The 23754-nt window shown below is 37.6% G+C and overlaps 1 protein-coding gene across 4 annotated transcripts in view; it reads left to right on the forward strand.

Moving 5' to 3' along the window:
• The window catches only part of LOC121408831 (SMC5-SMC6 complex localization factor protein 1-like), a 40984-nt gene extending 17322 nt beyond the window's left edge, over positions 1-23662 (forward strand). For 3 of the 4 annotated variants that reach the window (XM_041600485.1, XM_041600487.1, XM_041600488.1), the window contains exons 13-21: positions 3913-4054; positions 4611-4777; positions 8476-8570; positions 9117-9241; positions 10991-11185; positions 17761-18498; positions 19627-19770; positions 21805-22031; positions 22742-23662. In XM_041600485.1, the coding sequence (XP_041456419.1) occupies positions 3913-4054; positions 4611-4777; positions 8476-8570; positions 9117-9241; positions 10991-11185; positions 17761-18498; positions 19627-19770; positions 21805-22031; positions 22742-23053 (2145 nt within the window). In that variant the 3' untranslated portion in view covers positions 23054-23662. The remainder of the gene's footprint in view (positions 1-3912; positions 4055-4610; positions 4778-8475; positions 8571-9116; positions 9242-10990; positions 11186-17760; positions 18499-19626; positions 19771-21804; positions 22032-22741) is intronic. The other variant, XM_041600486.1, reaches the window with a different exon arrangement.
• Positions 23663-23754: the final 92 nt, after the last annotated feature.

Here is a 23754-nt window from a genome sequence, read left to right on the forward strand (position 1 = left end):
CTATAGTAGTACTGATATAGTAGTGGAAATATATATTCAATAATTCAAATATTTTTATTTCACTCTATGTTTCCAATAACATTTGTGATTTTCAGTGAATTGACTGAAGATGATATGACACTGATAGATTATTTTCCAAGATTTTCTATCACAAAAGCAGTGAGTTAAAACTGGTCTTTCATTCAGCGAAAAATTGTCAAGAATGAACTTTCCATGGCATCAACAATCAGGGAATTTGTAATTTTCTTTGTTTTTGTTTATATTTTATTTTTGTATTGTGTACATGTTTTGCAGTGATAAGGAATGTTTGTTTGACCTATGGCCTTTGGAAATAGCACATTTCAATATTTTGTGTGTGTGTGTTTTGATTTTTTTTAAGCTGGAGAGGTTACCATGTCTAAAGATTATCCATTTATTTGTCCCTGTGCTATATGTTACCCGTCTTCCAAATGAATTTATTGGTTGGATGGGGGAACCATCAATGATTGTTGGTTCTTCACTTCCCTTGCCCCCAGACGTCCACTAAGCAGACTACTACAAAAATAAAGAAAAATACCAGTGTATTTCAGTGTTGTAGTGCCTTGATGCTCGGCCTTGGCCTTAAGGCGCCTTAAGGCCTATTTTTTCAAAGCCTTGGCCTTGAACATTTAAGCCTTGGCCTTGAGAGGGCCTTGGCCTTGGCCTTGAGGATTTTGAGCCTTGAAATTTCAAGGCATTTTCAAGGCATTTTCAAGGCTTTTTCAAGGCATTTTGTATTTTGTACTTTCATTTGTTTTATATAAGTAATTATGTTTCAATTGTTCTGTATATCTAATGACACTAAATACTACCAGTCAGCAGTAGCAGCAGCAGCAGTAAGTGTACTTAGCAGTGCCATCAATTGCAATTATCATCACATAATTATGTAACAAAGAGAAGTGATGAAAATTAATATGTAATCATGACTAATAAGGATAATGACAATATCAATAATAATTATGATTAGGATTATAGTCAGTGGCGTAACTACAGGGGGGCATGGGGGCACGTGCCCCCCCCCCCATTGGCTGACTAAAAAAAGGAGGAAAAGAGGGAGAAAGAAGAGAAACGTAGTGGGGAAAGAAGACATTAATGTTCATTATAATGTTATAATTATGTTATGTTACATTACATAAGAAACATTTTTTTCATATAAATGAAACATAATTTGCTCAGGGCATATGTCTTCATTGTTCCTGGTGCTCCCATTGTCTGTTTACCGAGATATATAATCCTGTTCTACTAAAACCTCCCGTTTTCAAGTCAATATACACCAAACTACCAAATATATTTCCTCGCACTTCGAGTTATTCTTTTACATGTACAATAGTATGCTTCTTTTTCATGAATACTTTAAGTGATTGTCCCATTTTAAGGTCTTAATATAAAACTTTTCCTGTCCGTGCTTACGTTCGCAGTAGTGGATTGGTGAAAGATGTCTGCTCTCCATCAATTCCTAGAATGAGTCCTTAAAATGTCCCTTTTTCTGTTTTCTGATCTGAATATCAAAAAATTTTCAGCTCGCGCTTCGCGCTCGCATCATTTGGTTAGTGAACTACGTAAGGTCTTCTTGAATTCCTACAAACAAGCCTTAAAATGCCCCTCTTCAGGTCTAAATTTCCTAAATTTTCAGCTCGCGCTTCGCGCTCGCAAGATTTGATTAGTGAGATGGGTATGTTAATCATGATTTCAAGTGCTTTATGTGCATGTTTAGATGTAATTCTAACAAAATCAGCAAGCGCTTATTGGCACTCCCATTAGATGACTATGGTGAGATGTGTATAATCTTAATAGATAAAAGATTCCTAAAATATAGTCCTTAAAATCTTCCTGTTTGGGGTCAATATTTACAAAAATTTCAGTTCGCGCTTCGCGCTCGCAATATTTAGCGAGACAGGTACGTATCATGATTACAAAAGATTGATTGTAATGTCCCTATTAGGTTTGAATATCAAAAATTTTAAGCTCGCGCTTCGCGCTCGCATTATTTGACTAGTGAGATACATGTCCGTTTATTGGCACTGTCCTTATAAAAATATCTCTATTAGGTCAGTATACCTGGGAACTGGGCGCGCTTCGCGCGCTCACTAGGCAATTCCAAGTTTTTGCTTGTGCCCCCCAATGCCGTGACACACGGTATGCCACTGATTATAGTGATTTTATGACAGGAATAATTCTGACAGATCTGACTGCAATTTTGACAACAATTTTCATACTTTAAAAATAGCTTACTCTAAAGAATGATAACAAGGTTGATTTATATTCCATTAGGTTTTCCTTGTATTATTTTCTTTGACCAACAAGAATGTTTTAAGTCTTAATGATATTCTGAAAAGATTCGGTAAACTTGAACACAAACTTCAATTTTGTCATTTCCAAATGGGCTATGGCATCAATGGCATGATGAGCCAAAAATTTTGAGGGGCCAAGCATGGCATACAGAGCAAAATTTTAGGTTTCAAAATCAAATTTTTTATTGTGCTTGCATAAATTATTGTTAAGTAAGGTTCGCATTCAATTTACACACAAAAAAATGCTTAGAATGTCTAGTTTTTAGGTCGGAATATTACAAATTTTTGAGCTCGCGCTTTGCGCTCGCATTATTTGATTGGTGAGTTATGTATCCTATTTATGAGTCACTAAATGCAGTCCAGAACAGCTTCCTTTTCTGGTCAGTAAAAAATTCAGCTTGTGTTTTGTGCTCGCGTTAATTTGTATAGTAAGATGCACACCTTTTTCATGATTACAAAAACAGCTCGAAAATATTTAAATTTCATTTCTTATTACATCTTATTACAACATCTCGCAAGGATGCCCTTTTAACAGTGATTAGCACCATAATTGACCCAAAATCGAGTTTTACAACTTCAAAATTGATTTTTTTTTTCAAAACCACTTGCTCGCTATGCTTCCTATAGCGGGAAATTAAAGCCTAAATCAAAATATTTGTCTTATATCAATTAGAAATCACTTAAAAAAGCTTCGCTCAACTTAATTTCCACAAAACACACAACTTCTTCACAGAGTTGATAATCTCATTTTGAAAATATCTGTTTGCACCAAAATTCTCATTTTGAATTATACTGTAAGTGCATTTTTGGCTTTGACCTCCCCCCAAAAAAAAAAAATACATTCTGCCTCCCCTGCCCCAGGTAGAGGAGAAAGACATATGTTGAGAATAGGCATGCCAGGATCAGATCACCTTGGTAATAATGATTATTGCAATGTGAATCGTCTAGAACAATAATTAAATGTATAAAGGTAATTATATATTTATTTTAATTTTATGTCTAAATCTACATGATCTATCATGAAATTATTTCGTTTTAGATGTACAAGGGTCAAAAATTTTGCTCGCTCACACCTTTTATACATTTGGTCCTGTGTGTCATGTATGCCGCCTAAGCATTGTTGTCTAATTTTTGTTCCATATATTGTCAATTGAAATGCCTTGGCCTTGAGGTTTTCAGGCCTTGGCCTTGGCCTTGAGGTTTTCAGGCCTTGGCCTTGGCCTTGGGTTTCCATGCCTTGGCCTCAGCCTTGGTTATAGAAGCCTTGGCCTTGGGTATTAAAGCCTTGGCCTTGGAGGTTTGAGCCTTGACTACAACACTGGTGTATTTATCTCTAGTGATGGTTTTATGCAAATTTGTAGTAGATTTCCTATTGAGTGTAGTGGGTTTCACGGTACACCATGTATCTTCTTCGGCAATTGCTGGTCCTGAAAAGGACCACCCAATCTCGACGTTTCGACAAGTGTGTTGTCGTCATTGCCTGTGAAGATGCATGGTGTACCTTGAAACCTACTACACTCTTCTACTTCGCCATGGAAACCTTCAGAAGTTACAGATTTCCTATTGATTTGATGGAAATGTGATGTTCTTCTATCCACTGTAGAAGCCAGTAACGAGTCTCTTATCGACTCTGATGTTGATGGCAGCAGATATTCATTCATCATTGGGAGAGCAGCCTGGAAACTCCAACACAGAGAAGAGAAAGAAGGAGTTTGCGGAGAAGCTAGCCTCAAAGGCAAAACAAGGTGACTTTGCCAAATCTAGATTATGACCTCAATTTAAGAGAATTTCAAGGAGTACTCATCCGAGAGATCAGATTAATTTGAATAACTGGAGCAAAATTGAACATCTAACTCAGATAATTTCATCCAAATCAGATGAAAATTAACAAAGTTATGAATTTTTTTAGTTTCACATAATTTTTGATGATGCTATAAGCCGGCTTTCATTTTGTATTTTGTTATGATGATATCTTTTTACAGCTGGGTATAAAGAATATCACCGTTGTATTAAACCTATGTAAATAAATTCCACAGAAGATGACTTCACACTTTGAAGGTTGGATTATCACTGTTACCAGAAATTGCTCTAAGAAAGTTAGTTGACCAAAATATAACTTGCTAAAAAGTCTGTATCTGTTCTAGATGGAAAAATCCCCCTTATTCATGGATTCATAGTGATCATATCTCTAAATTATAAAACAATGGAAGTCTCTAGCTATGAAATTATGAGAAAAGGCAGGTAATTTTTATCAAAACATGATTTAGAATTTGATGAAATAATTTTTTTTTATTTTTACAGAGGGTATTCTTGTAAGCAAGTCAAGGCAGGAGATGTTCTTTTCCATGCTCAAACCAAGCTGGTTGTTGATGGGCGTGGCAGAGTGCCTCTTACAGAATTATGATGATCGTCTCCTGGGTGGAGAGCGTGCCTTCTGGGTTGAACAGCCGCTGACTCTTAGAAAGATTGTAAGTAATTCTGAAAGTCATCATCTAACCCCCGTTTAAATCAAAATCTTTGATTGATTCATTGCATGTGTTATTTTCACAATTAATTGTGGTTAGGCCTGGGACTTTCGGGTTTTTTTCTCTTCGGGTACCCGTGGCAATTTTCGGGCGGGTACCCGAAAATCATGTCGCTCGAAATATGACTGGTGGAAAAACCCCATTGGTGACGTCATCAAGCCAATGCGATGCAAGCTAATTTATGAATGAAAATATAGTAAGCATGCGCATTGCAAGCCTCCCGTGCGCCACGCAGTATTCCATCGAAACAAGTCTGCAATACTCTGTCACCTCGTACCAAAATCGACCTAGAATTCCACTTTTCAATATTTTATATGAATTATGAAAGGTATTCTCAGAGGATCTATTTTCTCACCGATAGCGCACAGGTAAGCAAATTTTTATCACTTCTTGCTTTTCCGTCAAAATCGTACGAAGTAGCGTCGATATTACATCGTGTTCGTGAGTTTGTAGAATCTATCGCTACGTGAACAAAGTCAATTGATTTCCGGGTTTCGGAGTGTCAAATGCGCCACCCAATCACGATCGTGTTACCATTTTCGGTTTATGATGAACTGAAAATGGTATCAAGAACTTGAATGGCTGGCGCCTTGTATGCTCCGAAACTCGGAAATCAATTGACTTTGTTCACGTAGCGATAGATTCTACAAACTCACAAACACGATGCAACATCGACGCTACTTCGTAAGATTTTGACGGAAAAGCAAGAAGTAATAAAAATTTGCTTACCCGTGCGCTAGCGGTGAGAAAATAGATCCTCTGAGAATACCTTTCATAATTCATATGAAATAAAGGAAAGTGGAATTCTAGGTCGATTTTGGTACGAGGTGAAAGAGTATTGCAAACTTGTTTTGACGGAATACTGAGTGGGGCTGAGGCTTGCAATGCGCATGCTTACTATATTTTCATTCATAAATTGGCTCGCGTCGCAGTGGCTGGATGACGTCACTGCGCTGCAAAAGAAACATGGCGACGATTGAACGATCTCAGTCACATCATCACTTGAAAAACTAGTAGATATTTCGAGGGTAATTGGTGAGATTATATATGAGACTTGTGTACTTTTGTGATGAGTTTACAATCATGTCTTACACTACGCGATACAAATCAAATGTACGTTATACTGGTGAGTAATTTTCGGGTATCGGGTATTGATTTTTCTACCCGGGTACCCGAGGCTTCCGGGCGGGACCCGGGTACCCGGGTTTTAGTCCCAGCCCTAATTGTGGTCACTGCAATCAATCCTGATTTTTTTTATTAGAATCCATGTTTTCATTCACAATCATTCCCTGCTTCACTTGGTACTAGAATTGTTCAGTTGATTATTTGCCATTTTCCCCTATTGAATGTACCAGGGGGGCGTTTCATGAAAGGACTTGTCAGACGTTTTATCCGACAAGTCCCATTTTATCCGACAGTTACCATAGGAACAGTGCCTCTCAGCCAATCAAAATCATGGAAAGATGTCAGATCTGACGACTTGTCGGATGAAAATATTGATGAAACGCTCCCCTGATAGATGTCACAGAGAGTTAAATGTGATTTGAAATCAGCTTGCCTCATTGGTCAGATACTTCAAATTCTTCTATGAGAATAGGCATAAGATACATGCATCATGTGTGCATTGGCTCTTTTTAGGTATTACTTAAAATTTGTATTCAACTCTTTGTTAAACAATCCCCCTGCTAAATACAAATGTTTATGAGTGTGAGCAGTACTCCAGAGGATCTATGAGAGGTATCTGACTAAATGATGCTATCCAGGTACCCTGGGGTGGGGAATGTGCATATATTGGCCCATATTCAGATGTTCAGTTTAATCTGTTGGAGATGGCATAATTTTGCTATAACACATGTATTCCATAGACTTCAGCCTGCATGTATGCGTGCTCAGTCCCCAAAGGGTTAACATTGTCCAGGGAAGCTGGAAATGTCAAAAAAATTAACATTTTTATTTTCTTATTTTTTCTGTGTCCCTTCCTTGTGTTTTAATGATGAAGAAAATATTATTTCCGGATATGAATGATATAATTGTCGATTGATCTGATAAATTGAACCTTTAACATGAGATACATTTGTCAAAATTGGTTATCCATAGTTCACCCACAACTTTAGACCGGTGTTTAAATTAAACTTGAGTTACAATGGGGCCAATTTATACAAGCAGTTGTGCTTTCTTGGACCTCCCCCCCATATGTAATATATCTCCATAATGTCAATGATTTGTATATGTATATATTTTTAACTGGGGAAATAAAATCTGAATTGGATTGAATTGAGTTTTCGAATATGGGCTATTGAACGTTAAAAAACATAAATTTGCTCAATAGGATGACTTACTTAATATGCAAATCATATGTGGATACAATATGTTTAATCCTAAGCACAGGTAACGCCAAACAAATGATGACAGGCCTCGAAATAATCGACGGCCATGGCCGTTGATGCCCCCATTACTGGCCGTCATGCCCTTCTTCTTTTGCTAAAAGTTACGGCCACTAAAAATGTGCCCTTTTTTGTATGGCTGTGGTGCCCTTTTTCTCATAATTGTGCCCTTTTTCTGATATATAATGTGCCCCTTTTGAGAGTCTGCACCTTTTTTTCTGAGCGAGGAAAACTTTTCTCCGATCTCAAAAAGTATTCAATACCTTAGCTTTACCAGCGACGCCCAGCATGCCCAGTGCATGTATGAAGTCTAGTCCGAAGCCGCGCCGAACGATGAGCTAGCTATACACAGCTGGCCGTCCCGCCGGCCGCTAGCGCGCTTTACATATGCTATGTAAGCTGCAGCATAAGAATGGACGAGCGCGAGCTCCGTATGTGTACTACACAAATGTCGCGCGCGCTGTACTGTCCTGGCGAGCGCGCGTGATGCGTAAGTACAGTACTTTGAATGGGAGTGTTTCATAAACTGTTCGTCAGTTACGAACAACTTACGAACGACCGGTGATACTTTCTTGGGTGCTAATCAGATTCACAAGTTGATGGACAAGTTACAGTACTTGGCTTTTATCTCCACATTTTTAATTCTCTTTTGCTACTGGTCTACCTTCAAGATACTACCTTTGTCATGTTTGTATAACTTAATTACTTGGCATGCCATTAGGTAATTTGGATAAAGAATTACATGAAATTAATTTACTTCTACCAGATGTACTTCTACTTGATTGTTAATATGTACATGTTACATGTTGGATGCCAAATTCAAGACTCAAAGCAATGCAATGATGTGTTATCCTGTCCTGAAGTGATTCTGAAGAATAATGAAACTTTCTTTTAAAGCCTTATACAGTGAGTGTTGTCAGACTGTTAAATTTCATTTTTTTAAAGTAAATAATGTGGTTTGGTAATGAATCTGATGTATAACATCGACTATGGAAAGCCCCCCCCCCCCACGCCGCGAAACTGTAACACCTACAAATAATTTATTACATGCCCCTTAAAAAGTGGCCTTGGTGCCCTCTGCTGCCTGGCCTCAGTGAAAAAGTGCCCCTCAAAAAAGTGGCCTTGCCCCCAAAAAATCCTATTTCGAGGCCTTTGATGATAATGTATATTCATGTGAATATGTTTTTTATCTTACAGTCTTGATGTTTTATTACAATTTTGGTCTTATCTTGCAATTTTTCAACCATGTATATCCAGGTGTCCTACTACTTTTACTTAGTCCCACCTACTGCTGGGCCTGTAATGAAAGAAAGAAGTGGAGATGGTAAAGGTACCCCACTCAAGACTATCAGGTAGGTCTTGTGTGATACTGTCATAGTTTAAGATTCAGAACAAACTAGGGTCACAATTTTTCATTCCATATTCCAGTTCAAAATTTTGTTGAAAACTGGACAAATATCTTCATGAAACACCTGATATTCTGACCAGGTATCAGTAGGTTGTCATCAATAGTCTGTTTTGTTATTTTTTTTTGTGCAATACAATAAAGTTCCTAAGATTGTGATACATGATAATTGAAATCATCAGCCACGGTGTTTGAAAGGTGACATTACATGCCCCCCTGCAACATTTGCTCCAGTCTTCATATCTCAGAGGGCATCGGGTTAGAAGTAGGATTGTAATAAAGTTTTTGATTCAGAATAATGCAAAGATAAGGATTCTGGTTTATTCAGTTTTAGAGGTTAGGTTTTATGTTTGGCTTAATGTGCAGATTTTACATTGGAGCAACTGTCACAGGAGCAAATGTCATGGAACTGTTGGAAAATATCCAAAGTAGATTTATCTTTTTCCTTTCCAGTAATTTTAACTAGATTTGAACATTTTTTTTTCTTTTCCAGTAATCAGCAACAGCTCACTTGTAAGAGTGGTTTGGTGGTCACAAACGCCTCCCCTAAATCTTCCCCTAAAGCCTCTCCTAAAGCCTCTCCCAGGAAGGGCAATGTCAACCGAAAGAATCCAAGAGGTAGGTAGCTGGAGATTCTCTTATATAATTTTCCCTAGAAGTATACATCCCAAACAAGTACATCTTGCAAAAAATATGAAAATAAACATAAAACATACATGATGTGATGATAATATGCATGTCCCTTTTCAGTGGAATGCAAACATTTTTATTCGTCAGGATTTTCTATCATTCAATTCAAGAAGTCCACTTAAATAACAATCCTGTTGTTTACCAGTCGATACCCTATATCCTGGTTACAAGCAGTATTTTCACTTTGAAATTTTTTGACACTATTTCAAGATATGAATATCTTTTATAGTCGAGATGAAAATATGCAAACATAAGCCCATCCCCTTCCTGTTGCACATCTCAATCTCCATTCTCCCATCCTTTTTTTTATCTCTCATATTCTCTCATGAGTTTCTTCTGTGAGAGTCCAGATTTTTATCTGATTTCAGATTTGTTTTGTTTTGATTTCAGCTTAGTTTCAGCTTTTTGGGGGCTTTTCTCTGTACAAAAAGAATGGGAGCTCCCTCTATTTCAGACTTTTTCACCACTCCTCAGCTTTTTTCAGATCTTTTTATTTGTGACGACTCACACCCCTGTCTACATCAATCAGTAATTTATATGAGATACTTTGAATAAAAATCAAAAAGTTATATCCTGTATAAGCTGTTATTTGCGCGTACAGAATTTCTCGCGAATCGCGGGGTCCCGACATTTTCGCGGGTTGTTAAATTCGCGATTGGAAGATGTACAAAACATTTCCACAGCATTTCTAAGATGCAAAACTAGTGCACATTACGTGCAAATTTATACTCCTCAAAGTCTCTATGCTGATGTGTCTTTTGTACATAAATAAGTCCCTGTAAAAACAGTTACAAACTGTGGAAAAAAGTGGCTTGAATTACACTTTTTTTTCACCTTTAGATCTGAAAATTCATCATGCCACAATTTGATCTGTAATCTACAGGGTTAAGCAATCTTTGGAATTTGTGATTTGTTCGATTCATTTTTCAAAAAGTTGGTAAAAGTGAAAAAAAGTGGAATTTTGTGAACAGAATCTTCACTTCCAAAAGCTGGGGTCATGTGACTTATGAATATTAATGAGTATGCAAATAGCTGCCAGAAACGTGTGTATAGAGTCAATCAGATGAAAATAAAATCAAATTATTTCATGAAAAATACATTTTGATATTACAGAGAGTGTATAAATATTGATAAAATAATATTAGAAAATAGTTTAGGCTCTGATTTTGTTTGAGAAATTAAAAAAAGTGAAATTCTAGCTAACTTTTTGAATCACTAACTGTACTTTCTAAGCCTTATTTTTTGTACATATACAGGTGCATATTTCCATTTTCTCACTATACAGGATGTTTTCTACAGTAAAGCTTTGCTGTTGGGGACATTGGCACTAAGAAATGTGTCAATATTTTCGCGTGTTGTTAAATTCGCGGCCGATTGGCAATTCGCGAAATCCGCGAAAATAAAACCCCCGCGAAAATAACAGCTCCTACAGTATATTATTTTAAAGTCAAGGAATTCATTTTTTTAATGAAAAACAATACTTGGAATTATGAAATTATCTTATACTAGTATACTTTTGTCAACAATAAGCTAGCTGGTCACATTTGGAGCACAGAGAAATTTAACCCAAGGGCATTCTTGCATTGACTTGGTTTTTAACCCAGGTCACCAAATATTAAGACTCCTACTCTTCTAACATTGCTATTGTACCTCCTATTTTACCCCTTATGTATCCAGGGGAAACACCACTCCATACAGCATGTATCAAGAACAAGGTTGAAACAGTTCGAGAGCTTCTTAGTGAACCTGACATAGATATCAATGCACGGGACAATGCAGAATGGACACCTCTACATGAAGCATGTAACCATGGACATACTGATTGTGTCAAAGAACTTCTAGAATTTGCTCCTGGAAAGAGAAAGACTGCAGGTTTGTTTGAACTTACAGTCTGCACTTTTTAAGTCTTAGATGACTGTAGGGCTGATCACTGGTCCATGAAAGGACTTGGTGGTAGATAAATCTTTGTAAACTCTTTGTGCAGTGCAAAAATCAGCCTACACATCATTTTATGAGTATGGGGTCTTTTCAGACCAAATCGACATGCTCGTGGAGCCAAATTTACTTGAGAAAAAATGAATGCAAAGACATATGATTTGTTATACAATTTCAATACAAATTGTTTTTTTTTAGTGACTTATATAATGTATGAGTATTGTTTCTTTCACTGATTTTTTTTTTTTAATATCAAAGTCCTTAAAGAACAAGATCGCTAATGAGAATTTTTCGGAGTTTTCTTTGTAGTGAGTTTAATATCTGCTTCATAGGGTTTAAATGAAGTTTGAAAGAAAACTGATGATCACAATGATGATGATTACAGTGATGATGATTATATGATAATTCACATTTGTTGGTCCGGCAGGTGCATCTTGCACAAAAAGTAACAATTAAGCTCACAATCCAAAGTTCCATTTTGGATTTTCCTTACAAACGTAAACATAGCACTTGTTTGATGGCACATGGTTTTTAAAACAAAATTACAAGAAAATCATGTTTTTTCTTTAAACATGTTTCTATTAACCTGCCAAAAATGTCATGATACAGTGTATCCCACTAAAAATGAAACTGAGAGTCATCGATAATTGATGATATCTGAATCACAAAATATAATGATAAGGAGCTCTCATTATAAAGCTTGGGGTCTTCTCTTTCATCTGGGATAACACAGTAGACTCTTTATTCATGCATAAGTGAGTAAAAACAATTAGAATAAAGGATACTAGAAAGTCACATTATGGGCGGTATCTGAATTTCAAAATAGAAGTTAAATGTTTAAAAATGTCAAGATCTGGGCTCCGTAACACAAAAATTTGCAATCAATCGCTAAATACCAATGACCAATAAAGATCATCGTTGAATGCGCACTCTTTTTAAAACATTGACTGGGAGCCAATGAGTGCAGGTTTTCCATATTTGCAATTCATCGCAAACCTTTGTGTTATGGAGCCCTTGTCTTTAATTTGATACCTTAGAAAATGCTCAAAAAATAAAAAGAGTTTTGTTTCTCTTATTCACACAAGTTCATTAACAAACATGTTTTCACATATTTTTCTGTAGTTATCGCATGGTAAACAAAAGATTTTTTGCATGGCTAATCGTCAACAAAATAGAGGGTTGAGTTGGGCTGACAGCTCGCCCAAATCCTCTTGCATTTTATAAAATCATTGGAATTCAAATGTCATTTCAAAGAAACAGAACTTAATTGTTTTTTTCCATGTTTAGTGATTGGGTTATCAAATTAAAGAGCAAAAATTGTATTTATAGACATGTGCATATCTTTTTAAAACTCTGATACAGCTGGCCATGTGACTTTTTGATGTCCTTTGTTCAAATTATGTTTTCACTCTTGTGTGAATGAGAAATCATATGAGTTATACCAGGTGAAAGAGGAGACTATGCTTTACAATGACAGTTCATTTAGTTATTTTATATGTGATTTAGTTATGATAAATTATTGATAGCTCTTGGTTTTGATTTTTTCTGGGACGCACTGTACATGTATATCTCATACAATGAACATACATTCTGAAATATCAGAGTAGAAAAAGAAAAATTTAAGTAAATGGTAGATATTTCATTGTTTGATATTAAACTCGGTTACAGCCCGATAGACCGCGGGTCCGATAGACCGCGGGCCCGATAGACCGCGGGTCCGATAGTCCGCGATGTGTGTAAAATTATGATCAGGACAACATAGTGAAATCCGTGTCATCAAGAGGTCAAAAGGTCATTGATACGAGTCCATGGGGTTCTATAACGATGAACCACAGGACAAATCGCCCCCTGACATCTACTTCAAGGAAAATATTATCTCCATATTTTTATCGTCGGGGACTGTTACACCCCCCCCCCCCCCCCCGGAAATATGTCCTCTAGACGCCATACGGAGCCTCTAAAATGCCATCGACTTGACGACATGGCGAGATACTTTATTTTGCCATGTCGACTAAATAAACGTATTATGTCCGCATGGCGAGATACGTTATCCTGCCAAGTCAGTCCACTTATAAAAAGTTATATGTCAACATGGCGAGATATTGTATCTTGCCAAGTCGACTTAAATATGTTACATGTCAACATGACGATATATCGGGATTCTTGCTGTGACTTGTACACTTCTTATCTCGCCATGTGGACATATCGACTTGACAAGATAGAATATATCGCAAATGTCGAAATAATAAGCTTATTAATTACTTTAATAGGTGGCGGAAGCGGGGAGGGGGGAGGGCTTTCCCTCCTAAATTTTAGGTGGGAGGACGGTCTCCCCTGAATTTTTAGTTGAAAACCTTTTTATGGTCGTCAATTTCTTTTCTACGTCCCCCCCCCCTAAATTGAGGTAGACCACCCTAGAATATTTTTGCCCCCCCCCCTAATTTTGGTTGATAACCTTTTTTTTCCTTGTCAAAATATTTTGGTGGTCCCTCCTAAAATTTTGTTTCATTTGCTTGTCAATTTTTTACCTGTGTCCATCCCAAAATTTTAGGTGAATCCCCCTAAATGTTTTGCCCTCGGCCGCCAATGATTAATTAAGACATGGTAAGATAAAGTACCACGCCATGTCGTCACGTATTTTCACAATTACTAGTATTATTTTCATAATTATCTGGGGTAATTGTCTGGAGAGTAAATTTCCGGGGGGGGGGGGGTAACAGTCCCCGGTGGTAAAAAAATATGGGGATAATATTTTCCTTAAAGTAGTTGTCAATGGGTGATTGCCCTAATTGGGTTATTGTTATAGAACCCAGGCGCGGATCCAGGATTTCAAGGGGAGGGAGGGGGAGCAAATTTGACCTGATGTTTGGCTCCCATGTGTACTTTCGGAAAAATGGCGCCCACTCCCTCCCGGCCAGGCTAACTTAAATTATCTTATAATCACATAAAAAAAAATAAAGACCACTTTTTAATGTGTTCTTGAAAAAAAAAACATGAATACATAAATACCAAAAGGTAGGTGAGACACAGTGGCGGTTCCAGCCTTCGTCAAGGGGGGTGGGGTGGAAATTTGTTTCAGGCATATTTTCCCCGATCGGCAGCTTGAAGATAATTTTTGTTTGTTTCTTTGAAGGGGTAGTCCTCATTAGTCACTTCTTGGCTTTATTCTTATAAATTAATACATAATATCATAATCCTCATTTATATGATGTGAGCGCGAAGCGCGAACTAATTTTTTGGGAAATTTTATGTATTTTTTTTCCTAAAATTTGAACTGATTCTGGGCAATGTTTGTTATCCTGAAAAAGACATGTATGCAACTTAATAATTACTATGAACGCAAGGCGCGAGGGGAAATGAACTGATGAAAAGGATACCTGTTAAAGTAGCATTTAACAATCAAATAATGCGAGCGCGAAGCGCGAGCTGAATCTTTTTGAAATGTTCACCCAAAGAAAGGAAATTCTATAAGCACTTGTTTTTTTAACTCAAGCAGAATAGGTATATGAGTAAACAATTAAAGCAAGCGCGAAGCGCAAGCGGAAAATTTCTAGATTTAGTCCTATAATATTTATTGAACGAGACACTCTATTCATGATTTGTAATTCCTAAAAAATATGAGTATTAATAATGCAAGCGCAAAATGCGAGCTATAATTTTTGATAAACTGTCATGAAAAGGGGAGTTTAAGTAGTTTGTTGTATAAACAATATTGAAACATTTATGTAACTCGCCAATCAAAATGCGAACGTGCAGCGCTCTAGCTGATGCGCCTTAACAATCAGACCAGAAAAGGGATATTTTGAAAACTTTATGGATTACACGAAAATATAGGTACCTGATAAATCAAAATTTGCGAAGCAGCAAATGTTAACATTCAAACCATAAAATTGACATTTTTACAGAGCACTTTTTAAAAACCAATTGTAAATTACACAAAATAATGAAAGTTCGATTTCCGAGGTGAAATATGTGTTGTATATTGACTTCCAAACTTGATATTCGAACTCCATATTGAACAAGATATGTAAATCACCTAATAGGCAATGTGAGCGCGAAGCGCGAGCGAAAGTTTTATATAGTTGCACGAAAGATTGTTTTTATTTTCCAAGTCTTCCCCTCATCTTATTTTATGCCTTCGTCATCCTTCTCTTCCTTTTCTCCTCTCTTTTTCCTTCTTTCTTTCCTTTTTTGCTCCGCCAAGGGGGGGGGGCTCGGCCCCCTGGATCGGCCTATGGGGACAAGGGGCGGGGGAAAAAAAGGTTATCGCCAAAGTAAGGTCATTTCGTCCCAAAATACATGTTTTATTTCGATTAAGAATGATGTATTTCTATGATTATCAAAGACCAAAATAGTAGGGGGACATTTGATATTGTGTCCCCCCTACTATTTTGAGTAGGTGGGACACGTCCCCCCTGGGATTTCCGCCCATGATGTAATATCAGTGGGAGCGCGAAGCACGAGTGATTTTTTTTTTGGGGGGGATTCAATTTGGTTTAACTTCTCACCAGAGTAGGCCCTACTAGAATATTGTGAACGGGAGCTGTAGTTTGTGTATTGTTGTTTTAGTATACCCTTCAATATTATCAATGATAACCTCTAGGAAATATGCAATCTCGACTAATTATCCCCATCAGTGGCGTATTTATTCAGCATGGGTGCGGGGGGGGGGGGGGACGGGGCGAGGGCACCAAGATAAAAAATAAATAAAATGGGGGGGTAGACGTTAAAGAAAATCTGAGATTTTATTCTTGAAAAACACATTGAGGTATCTCACAAGGCCTAAATAAATAATGAGAACGCGAAGCGCGATCTGATTTTTTTTTTATAGAATTTTCCTGTATTTTATCCTGAAAGCCTAAGTCAGGGGCGGACCTAGCTTCCGCTAATAGGGGGAGAGGCCATTTTTCACCCATATTTTCCCCGATCGGCCGCTCAAAGTTGATTTGTCCAAGTGCCGTAATGAGCCAACAATTTCGAGGGGGCTTGATATGGCGTATCGCATAAAATTAATAAGAAGTTGGCAGTGAGCGAAGCGAGCAAGCAAATGTGTTGACACTTTTATTACCAAAATACAAGGTTGTGATAGATTTTGACATAATATTTGGAAAATAATAGTATATTTCATCCTAATCCCTTTCCTTTTCTCTCTATTTTTCTTAGCCTTGATTCTCTCTTTTTTTGTTGGGGGGCCAAACGCCCATGTCCTAACAGTCATTTCCTAGATTTACTTTATAAGCAACATAAATGTGTTATAATCTCATAAGCCATATGCAAGCTAAAAATTAAATTTCATGTATATTGTCCTGAAAATTTAACATTCTGGGCAATTTTTGAGAACCTGAACAGGATGCGTATGTAACTAGATAATTACCGTGAGCGCGAAGCTCGAGCAGAAATGTTAAATATTATGGACTGGTCGAAAAGTTAGTCATCAAGACGATAAATATTTCAACGATTAAACTGAAAAATTTTGATATTCCAACCTAAAAAGATGAGATTTCAAATCCCCCATTGGGACATTCAACATTCATTTCCATCTCTCCTTTTCTTATCTTTCTTCTCATCTTTCTCTCTTTTTAATATTATTCTCTTCATATTTTTTCTTCTTTTTCTTTCTTTTCTTTCTTTTCCCTCTTCCTCTTTTTTTCTCTTTCCCCCATTATTTATCCCTCTTTTTCTTTCCTTTCCACTTTTTTCTCTTTTAATTTTTTTTTTCTTCTCTCCCTCCCCCTTCCACTCTCTCTTTTTATTCTCTTCTTTTCCCCTCTTCCTCTATCTCTCTTTTTTCTTATCTTTCTTCCCATTTTCCTCTCCATTTAAATATTCTTCTCTTCTTTCCTCTTTTTTTTCTTCTTCTTTTTCCTCCTTTTCCTTTCTCCTCGCTTTCTTTTCTACTCTTCCTTTTCCCTCCTCTCTTTTTTCTCTTCTTCCCCCCTTTCTTCTTTTTTCTTTGTCTTTCCTTTCCCCCTCTTACTCTCTTTTCTATTGTCTTCTTTTCCCATCTTCCTCTCTCTTTTTATTCTCTCCTTTTCCCCTCTCCCCTCTTTTTTTTTGAGCGGGGGGGGGATGGGTGAGGCAGTTCCCCCTCGCCCCCCCCGCCATGGATCCGCACCTGATAGAACCCCATGGTCTCGTATCATTTGACCTTTGGACCTCTCGATGACATTTGATATTTCTGATCATAATTTTACACGCACTGCGGACTATCGGACCCGCGGTCTATCGGACCCGCGGACTATCGGTTCCGCGGTCTATCGGACCCGCGTACTGTCGGACCCGCGGTCTTTTGGACCCGCGGTCTATCGGGATGTCCCCTTAAACTCACATTGGTGTCAAAAATATTGTTCAGTTGTCGTGCAGCATAACCATGTACAATTTTAGAAGCCAACTTAACATGAATATTATGATTCAGTCAGATTATTTTATCTTCTTGCATCCTGACTTGCTTCAGAATTCTTTGCACAAAATGCAAAGTTGGTTGATTTTTGTGAAACTTCTCTTTGATAAAGGTCCCCTGAATAAATCCTTGGACTTGTTGGCAGCTCCATCTGAGTGTGGGACCACGCCCCTCCATGATGCGGTCAATACCAATCAGGTAGAAGTAGTCAAGCTGCTAGTAGAGGCTGGTGGGAGGAGCCTACTAACCATGACAAACAAAGTAGGGTTAACACCAGTTGAACTGGCATTGACAAAGGACATGAAGGAAGCCTTGGCATGTCAAAGGCCAGAGGTCAGCAGATTGCCTGCTATTGATGAGAATTCAAACAAGAGGAGCCTTTTGACTATAAAGAACAAGGATGGGGGAGATGCAGAAAATGCCAGTCGTGGACAAAGCAATCAGCAGGAGGACACATTTAAGAAAGCTCTTTTAATGTCAAAATCCTCACCGAAATCTTCTCCCCGAAAGAACGTGAATCGGAAGAATCCGAGAGGGGAAACACCACTCCATACAGCATGTATCAAGAACAAGGTTGAAACAGTTCGAGAGCTTCTTAGTGAACCTGACATAGATATCAATGCAAGGGACAATGTAGGATGGACACCTCTACATGAAGCATGTAACCATGGACATACTGATTGTGTCAAAGAACTTCTAGAATTTGCTCCTGGAAAGAGAAAGACTGCACTTCCCCAGAGTAAATACTTAGATTTTTTAGCAGCTCCTTCTGAATGTGGGACCACGCCTCTTCATGATGCGGTTAATAACAATCAGATAGAAGCAGTTAAGCTCCTAGTAGAGGCTGGAGGTGAGTTGATATTATTAAATCATTTCATGTTCTTAAAGTGTTGGTCTTCCCAGCTACAGGAAGATAGGGTGTTCATTCTTACCAATGAAGTGATAGCATTGTAAAAAGTTGAGGAAAGATAGCATATCTCTCGGGTATTGATAGTACTCTATGAAAGTATCTTACACATGAGTTTGTATGAATGTTTTGTGTTCAATTGATGAACTACAGCCAGTCAGTATCATAAGAACACAAGCAAATAACATAATTGTTTCAAGAATCACATGCTAAATATTAGCGCAAACTTCCCAGTTTACACTATACATTTGCCAAAAATTGTGATCTGACCAGGCATTTACAAAGACTTTTGGAAGAGTCTTTAAGAGCCTTGTGAATATCACTCCCGTCTTGCAAGGGTTCTGCAAATATGATGAGTCTTTTGAGACATGTTTGAGAAATCATAAAGGAAAAACTTCCAGGAATTCAGGAAATATTTGGATTTGTTATTCATAATGTTCTTTATTGTGCTTTATGAAAAATTACTCCCAGGAACAATTGGCAATGCTTCTAAGTCTAACCACACTTTTGAAATGCACTTTATCCTAAGTCTTTGCATTTCTAGCAAAAACATCTGGGGAGTGTTTCCATCAACAGTTATGTCGACAAGTTGTCAGATCTGACAACTTCCCTCGATTTTGATTGGCTGAGGAGCGATGTTACTATGGAAACTGTCAGATAAAATGGGACTTGTCGGATAAAACGTCCGACAAGTCCTTTAATGAGACGCTCCCCCGAATGTTTCCATGGAAAAGAAGAATAGTGTAGTAGGTATCACGGTACACCATGTATCGTTCTTGGGCAAGTGTTCGCAATAAAGACGACAAGAACACACTTGTTGAAACATCGAGTTTGGGTGGTCCTTTTCAGGACCAACATTTGCCAAGAAAGATACATGGTGTACTATGAAACCTACTACACCATAGCAAAAACATGATCATGATAGCTTTGATGGCTCTTCTATACCTCTTTCTATATATAAATCATTATTTGTTATATTTTCTATACAGGTTTATATATATACATGTATATTCATTGCTTGGTGTATTAATGTTATGATTACTATTGATGTTGTTTTATATTGATATTTAGGGAGAAGCCTGTTGACAATGAAGAACAAATTAGGGTTCACACCACTTGACCTTGCCTTCAATAATGAGGACATGAAGAAAGCCTTGTTAGGTCAAAGGTCGGAGGTTAGCAGTTTGCCTGACATTGACAAAGAGAATGAGAACAGTGAGTGTCCACCTAGATTAAAGCAATATTCATAATCTTTAACAAGCACAACTTATGACAAGTCTTTTGTCTTGCTTTATCATTTGCATGACTTTCAGCCTACAAAGTCGAGGTCAAAGGTTTTTTGTCTCACCTGCGAAGCAAAGTGAGACTATAGGCGCCGCTTTTCCGGCGGCGGCGGAGTCAACATCAAATCTTAACCTGAGGTTAAGTTTTTGAAATGACGTCATAACTTAAAAAGTATATGGACCTAGTTAATAAAACTTGGCCATAAGGTTAAACAAGTATTACTGAACATCCTATCAGAGTTTCATGTCACATGACCAAGGTCAAAGGTCATTTAGGGTCAATGAACTTAGACCATGTTGGAGGAATCAACATCGAAATCTTAACCCGAGGTTAAGTTTTTGAAATGTCATCCTAACTTAGAAAATATATGGACCTAGTTCATGAAACTTGGACATAAGGTTAATCAAGTATCACTGAACATCCTGCATGAGTTTCACGTCACATGACCAAGGTCAAAGGTCATTTAGGGTCAATGAACTTTGGCCGAATTGGGGATATCTGTTGAATTCCCATCATAACCTTGAAAGTTTATGGATCTGATTCATGAAACTTGGACATAATAGTAATCAAGCATCACTGAAAATTTTGTGCAAGTTTCAGGTCTCATGATTAAGGTCAAAGGTCATTTCGGGTCAATGAACTTTGGCCGAATCGGGGGTATCTGTTGAATTACCATCATAACTTTGAAAGTTTATTGGTCTTGTTCATTAAACTTGGACATTAGAGTAATCAAGTATCACTGAACATCCTGTGCGCGTTTCAGGTCACATGACCAAGGTCAAAGGTCGATGAACTTTGGCCGAATTGGGTGTATCTGTTGAATTCCCATCATAACTTTGAAAGTTTATGGATCTGATTCATGAAACTTGTACATAAGAGTAATCAAGTATCACTGAACATCCTGTTCAAGTTTCAGGTCACATGATCAAGGTCAAAGGTCATGTAAGGTCAATGAACTTTGGCCATGTTGGGGTTTTTTGTTGAATAACCATCATATCTCTGTAAGTTTATTGGTCTAGTTCATAAAAAGTGGACATAAGAGTAACCATGTATCACTGAACATCTTGTGCGAGTTAGAGTAGTATTCAAAGTCAGCACTGCTGCTATATTGAACCGCGTGATGCAGGTGAGATGAGACGGCCAGAGGCATTCCACTTGTTTAAAAAATTCAATTTGCTTTGTTAATTTTTTGTACACAAGTGGATTCATCCTCGTCAAGCCTCTATCTTTTAAAGGCTCCTCCACAGTAGATGTGTATTATTTTTGATAAATTGTTTTTTTTTGTCTTGTGGAAATTGAATGAACAAACAAGTGAGTAATAAATAAAAGTAATTAATAGTTGTTATTTGTTTTACTGGATTGCAAAGAAAGCATGAATGCTTGTAATTCTGAAATTCTCTACAAGGGAATTAAGTACTAAAGAGTAAATGAAAGAAAATCTCACATTTTTTCATATTTCACAAAGTCAAACCTGCTGCTTTATCTAAGTGTAAATGCAGGTAAGACAGCAATGGATTGTATGACATTTAGCCTTCATTAAAGCCTGGAAACAGTGATGGTTTCAAATATTCCAAACTGTTTTTGTGAAGTATTATCATGAAGTATGCTGGCCTTTACAAAATTCTACGCACTCTGGAAGTGATGTTGAATATACTTAATGTTATATATAATTTCAAATGTACTTGTTTTGACCCATACTGTACAGTGCAATCTCTTGGACCCCCCCCTTCCATCTTTTTACTTGATGTGATGACAATCATTACATGCAAAGTGGCTGACAAAGCATTACTATTGGTTGCATAACTATACAATTCAAAAGATTCACTGTGTCATTCACGACATAGTGAGTGTTTCATGGTTGAACAAAAATTAGTTTGGTTTCTACTTTTGTCAAGCAGATCTCTTCTTTGTTTTCTAAATAAGTGTCAGATTGAAAAAAAAATTTCATCCTCCTTTTTTCCCCAGAAGAGAACTTGCTTCAGCCACACCCCAGCACATACCGCCAGCTCCTAGGCCCACCTGCTACCAGTACATCAGGCTATGTGACGGAAGAGGAGTCTGAAGCATTTGCTGGTATCGTCATGGCGATGCTGCAGAGTTACGTTCGGTCACACAATCTCCATCGAGTGAAGGCTGAGGTTGATATCATCAAGGGGCAAAAGAGAGTGGTGAACAGCTTACGATTAAATGGGGTAAAAGTACTAATAATTCAGTCCTGTAGATAAATGCATTACATATCATTTACCTGATTTGCTTAGAAAGCATGAATGCTTGTAGGCAAGCAATCGGAGGGCCAAAGGCTTATTGTCCTCTCAGAGGGACCTGGTAACAAGAATCAATGCTTTACCAACAGGCACCACCAGCGTAGCAAGTAGGAATCAAACCAGGTCATTTGATTGCAAAATCACTACCCTACTTAATGAGCTATCATATTTTCTCTTCATGTAAACCAACAATGATGGAACAAGTTTGAACCATGGGGTAGCAAACAAAAGGAAGCATATATAAGCACAGATTGTCCTTGTACTGATTAAACTTCAGAACAAATGATTGGATTAGAAATTCAGGAGAGGCCCAGCCCACCCTATTGATGTAAACCTCATTCATAAATTTTACCCATAAGTCTTGCTTTGACTTTTATGACTTGTTATATGTGTGAAAGTACACAGACCAGAAAGACATTGCCATGCTACAATCATCCATTGTTAAGTCTGAAGCATTAATGTATCTATTTCTCTCTTGTATGTATATAATGTATGTATTTATGTCCCTCCTATTGCACTAAATATATTTCAGACTATGGATTATTCATTCATTGCACATTGCATTTTATTGCACATGAGTCATTTGAATTAAGTAAAGAGTTCCTACTAGATGTTTTTTGTTTTTTGTTCATTTTCAGGGCAATGCCAGTGTGAGTGAAACCACACCCTTCGTGTCAGTGTTAGGCTCCCCATCTATCTCCAAGGCAGGCTTACCACACACCCCAAGCCTCAACGACCCAGTTTACACAGAGAATGTTTCCAGCGTTGAGCCTCTCCTGGAAGACATGGAGGTGTTCATGGAGCTTAGCCGTCACACCGAGGGTCTCAAGGCCCACCTACGTCAGATCAGCCCCACTCAAGAACCAGTGACCTCAACAAAATCCACGATCACGCTAAAAGTTTCCCGTTCCATGAGACTGATCACTCACCTGTGTGCTGTAGTGAGCTGAAATGCTGCCATATTTGGACACAAGAAAGTTGTATGCAATTCGGTTGATATATGGTGCGGCATATATAGGTTGCAGTGAACAGGCCAAATTTCTAACTTCGGCGTCAACATTACGCACAGGCGCTGGCTGCGCACAGTGCGAGTGTAATGTTATTTGCCAGTGAAAAAAAAATGAAAACCATAAGGCAAGAATCCACCCAAAATGGTGTAAATTTCGCAAAGAAATCTGTGGGCAAATCTGTCTCCCACTTCCTGGACCCTAGTAAACAGCATATCAGCATGCTTGCGTGCACTTTAGTACTAGTGCGTGCAACAGATGTTGATTTTTTCCCTCTGCAAGTGATAGATGGTGCACTGTATTGTGAGTCTACCAAATTGGTTGCAAATTTCAGTCATTAATCTGCAATCGATAAATCCATTGTAAGTATGGCAAATCAATTCATACATGCTATTGCAAGAGGTGGACTGACAATCAAATGGAAATTTGAAAATAAGTTGGAAACATGTGACTGATGTTTAATCCTAAAATTCCATAAAATAATCTTTTTGTATGTTTGACAATGATTTTTCAAGAATTTTAATATTACAAACCACTAAAATTATAACAATTTTTGTGAGCATTACAAGATATCAGAAAAGTTAAACTAATAAGGGTTGGACAAGCATGTACATATTTAATGGAATTGCCCTAAATGTTGAGGT

Source organism: Lytechinus variegatus, chromosome 2 (assembly GCF_018143015.1).
Source record: "Lytechinus variegatus isolate NC3 chromosome 2, Lvar_3.0, whole genome shotgun sequence".
NCBI classification, from domain to species: Eukaryota; Metazoa; Echinodermata; class Echinoidea; order Temnopleuroida; family Toxopneustidae; genus Lytechinus; species Lytechinus variegatus.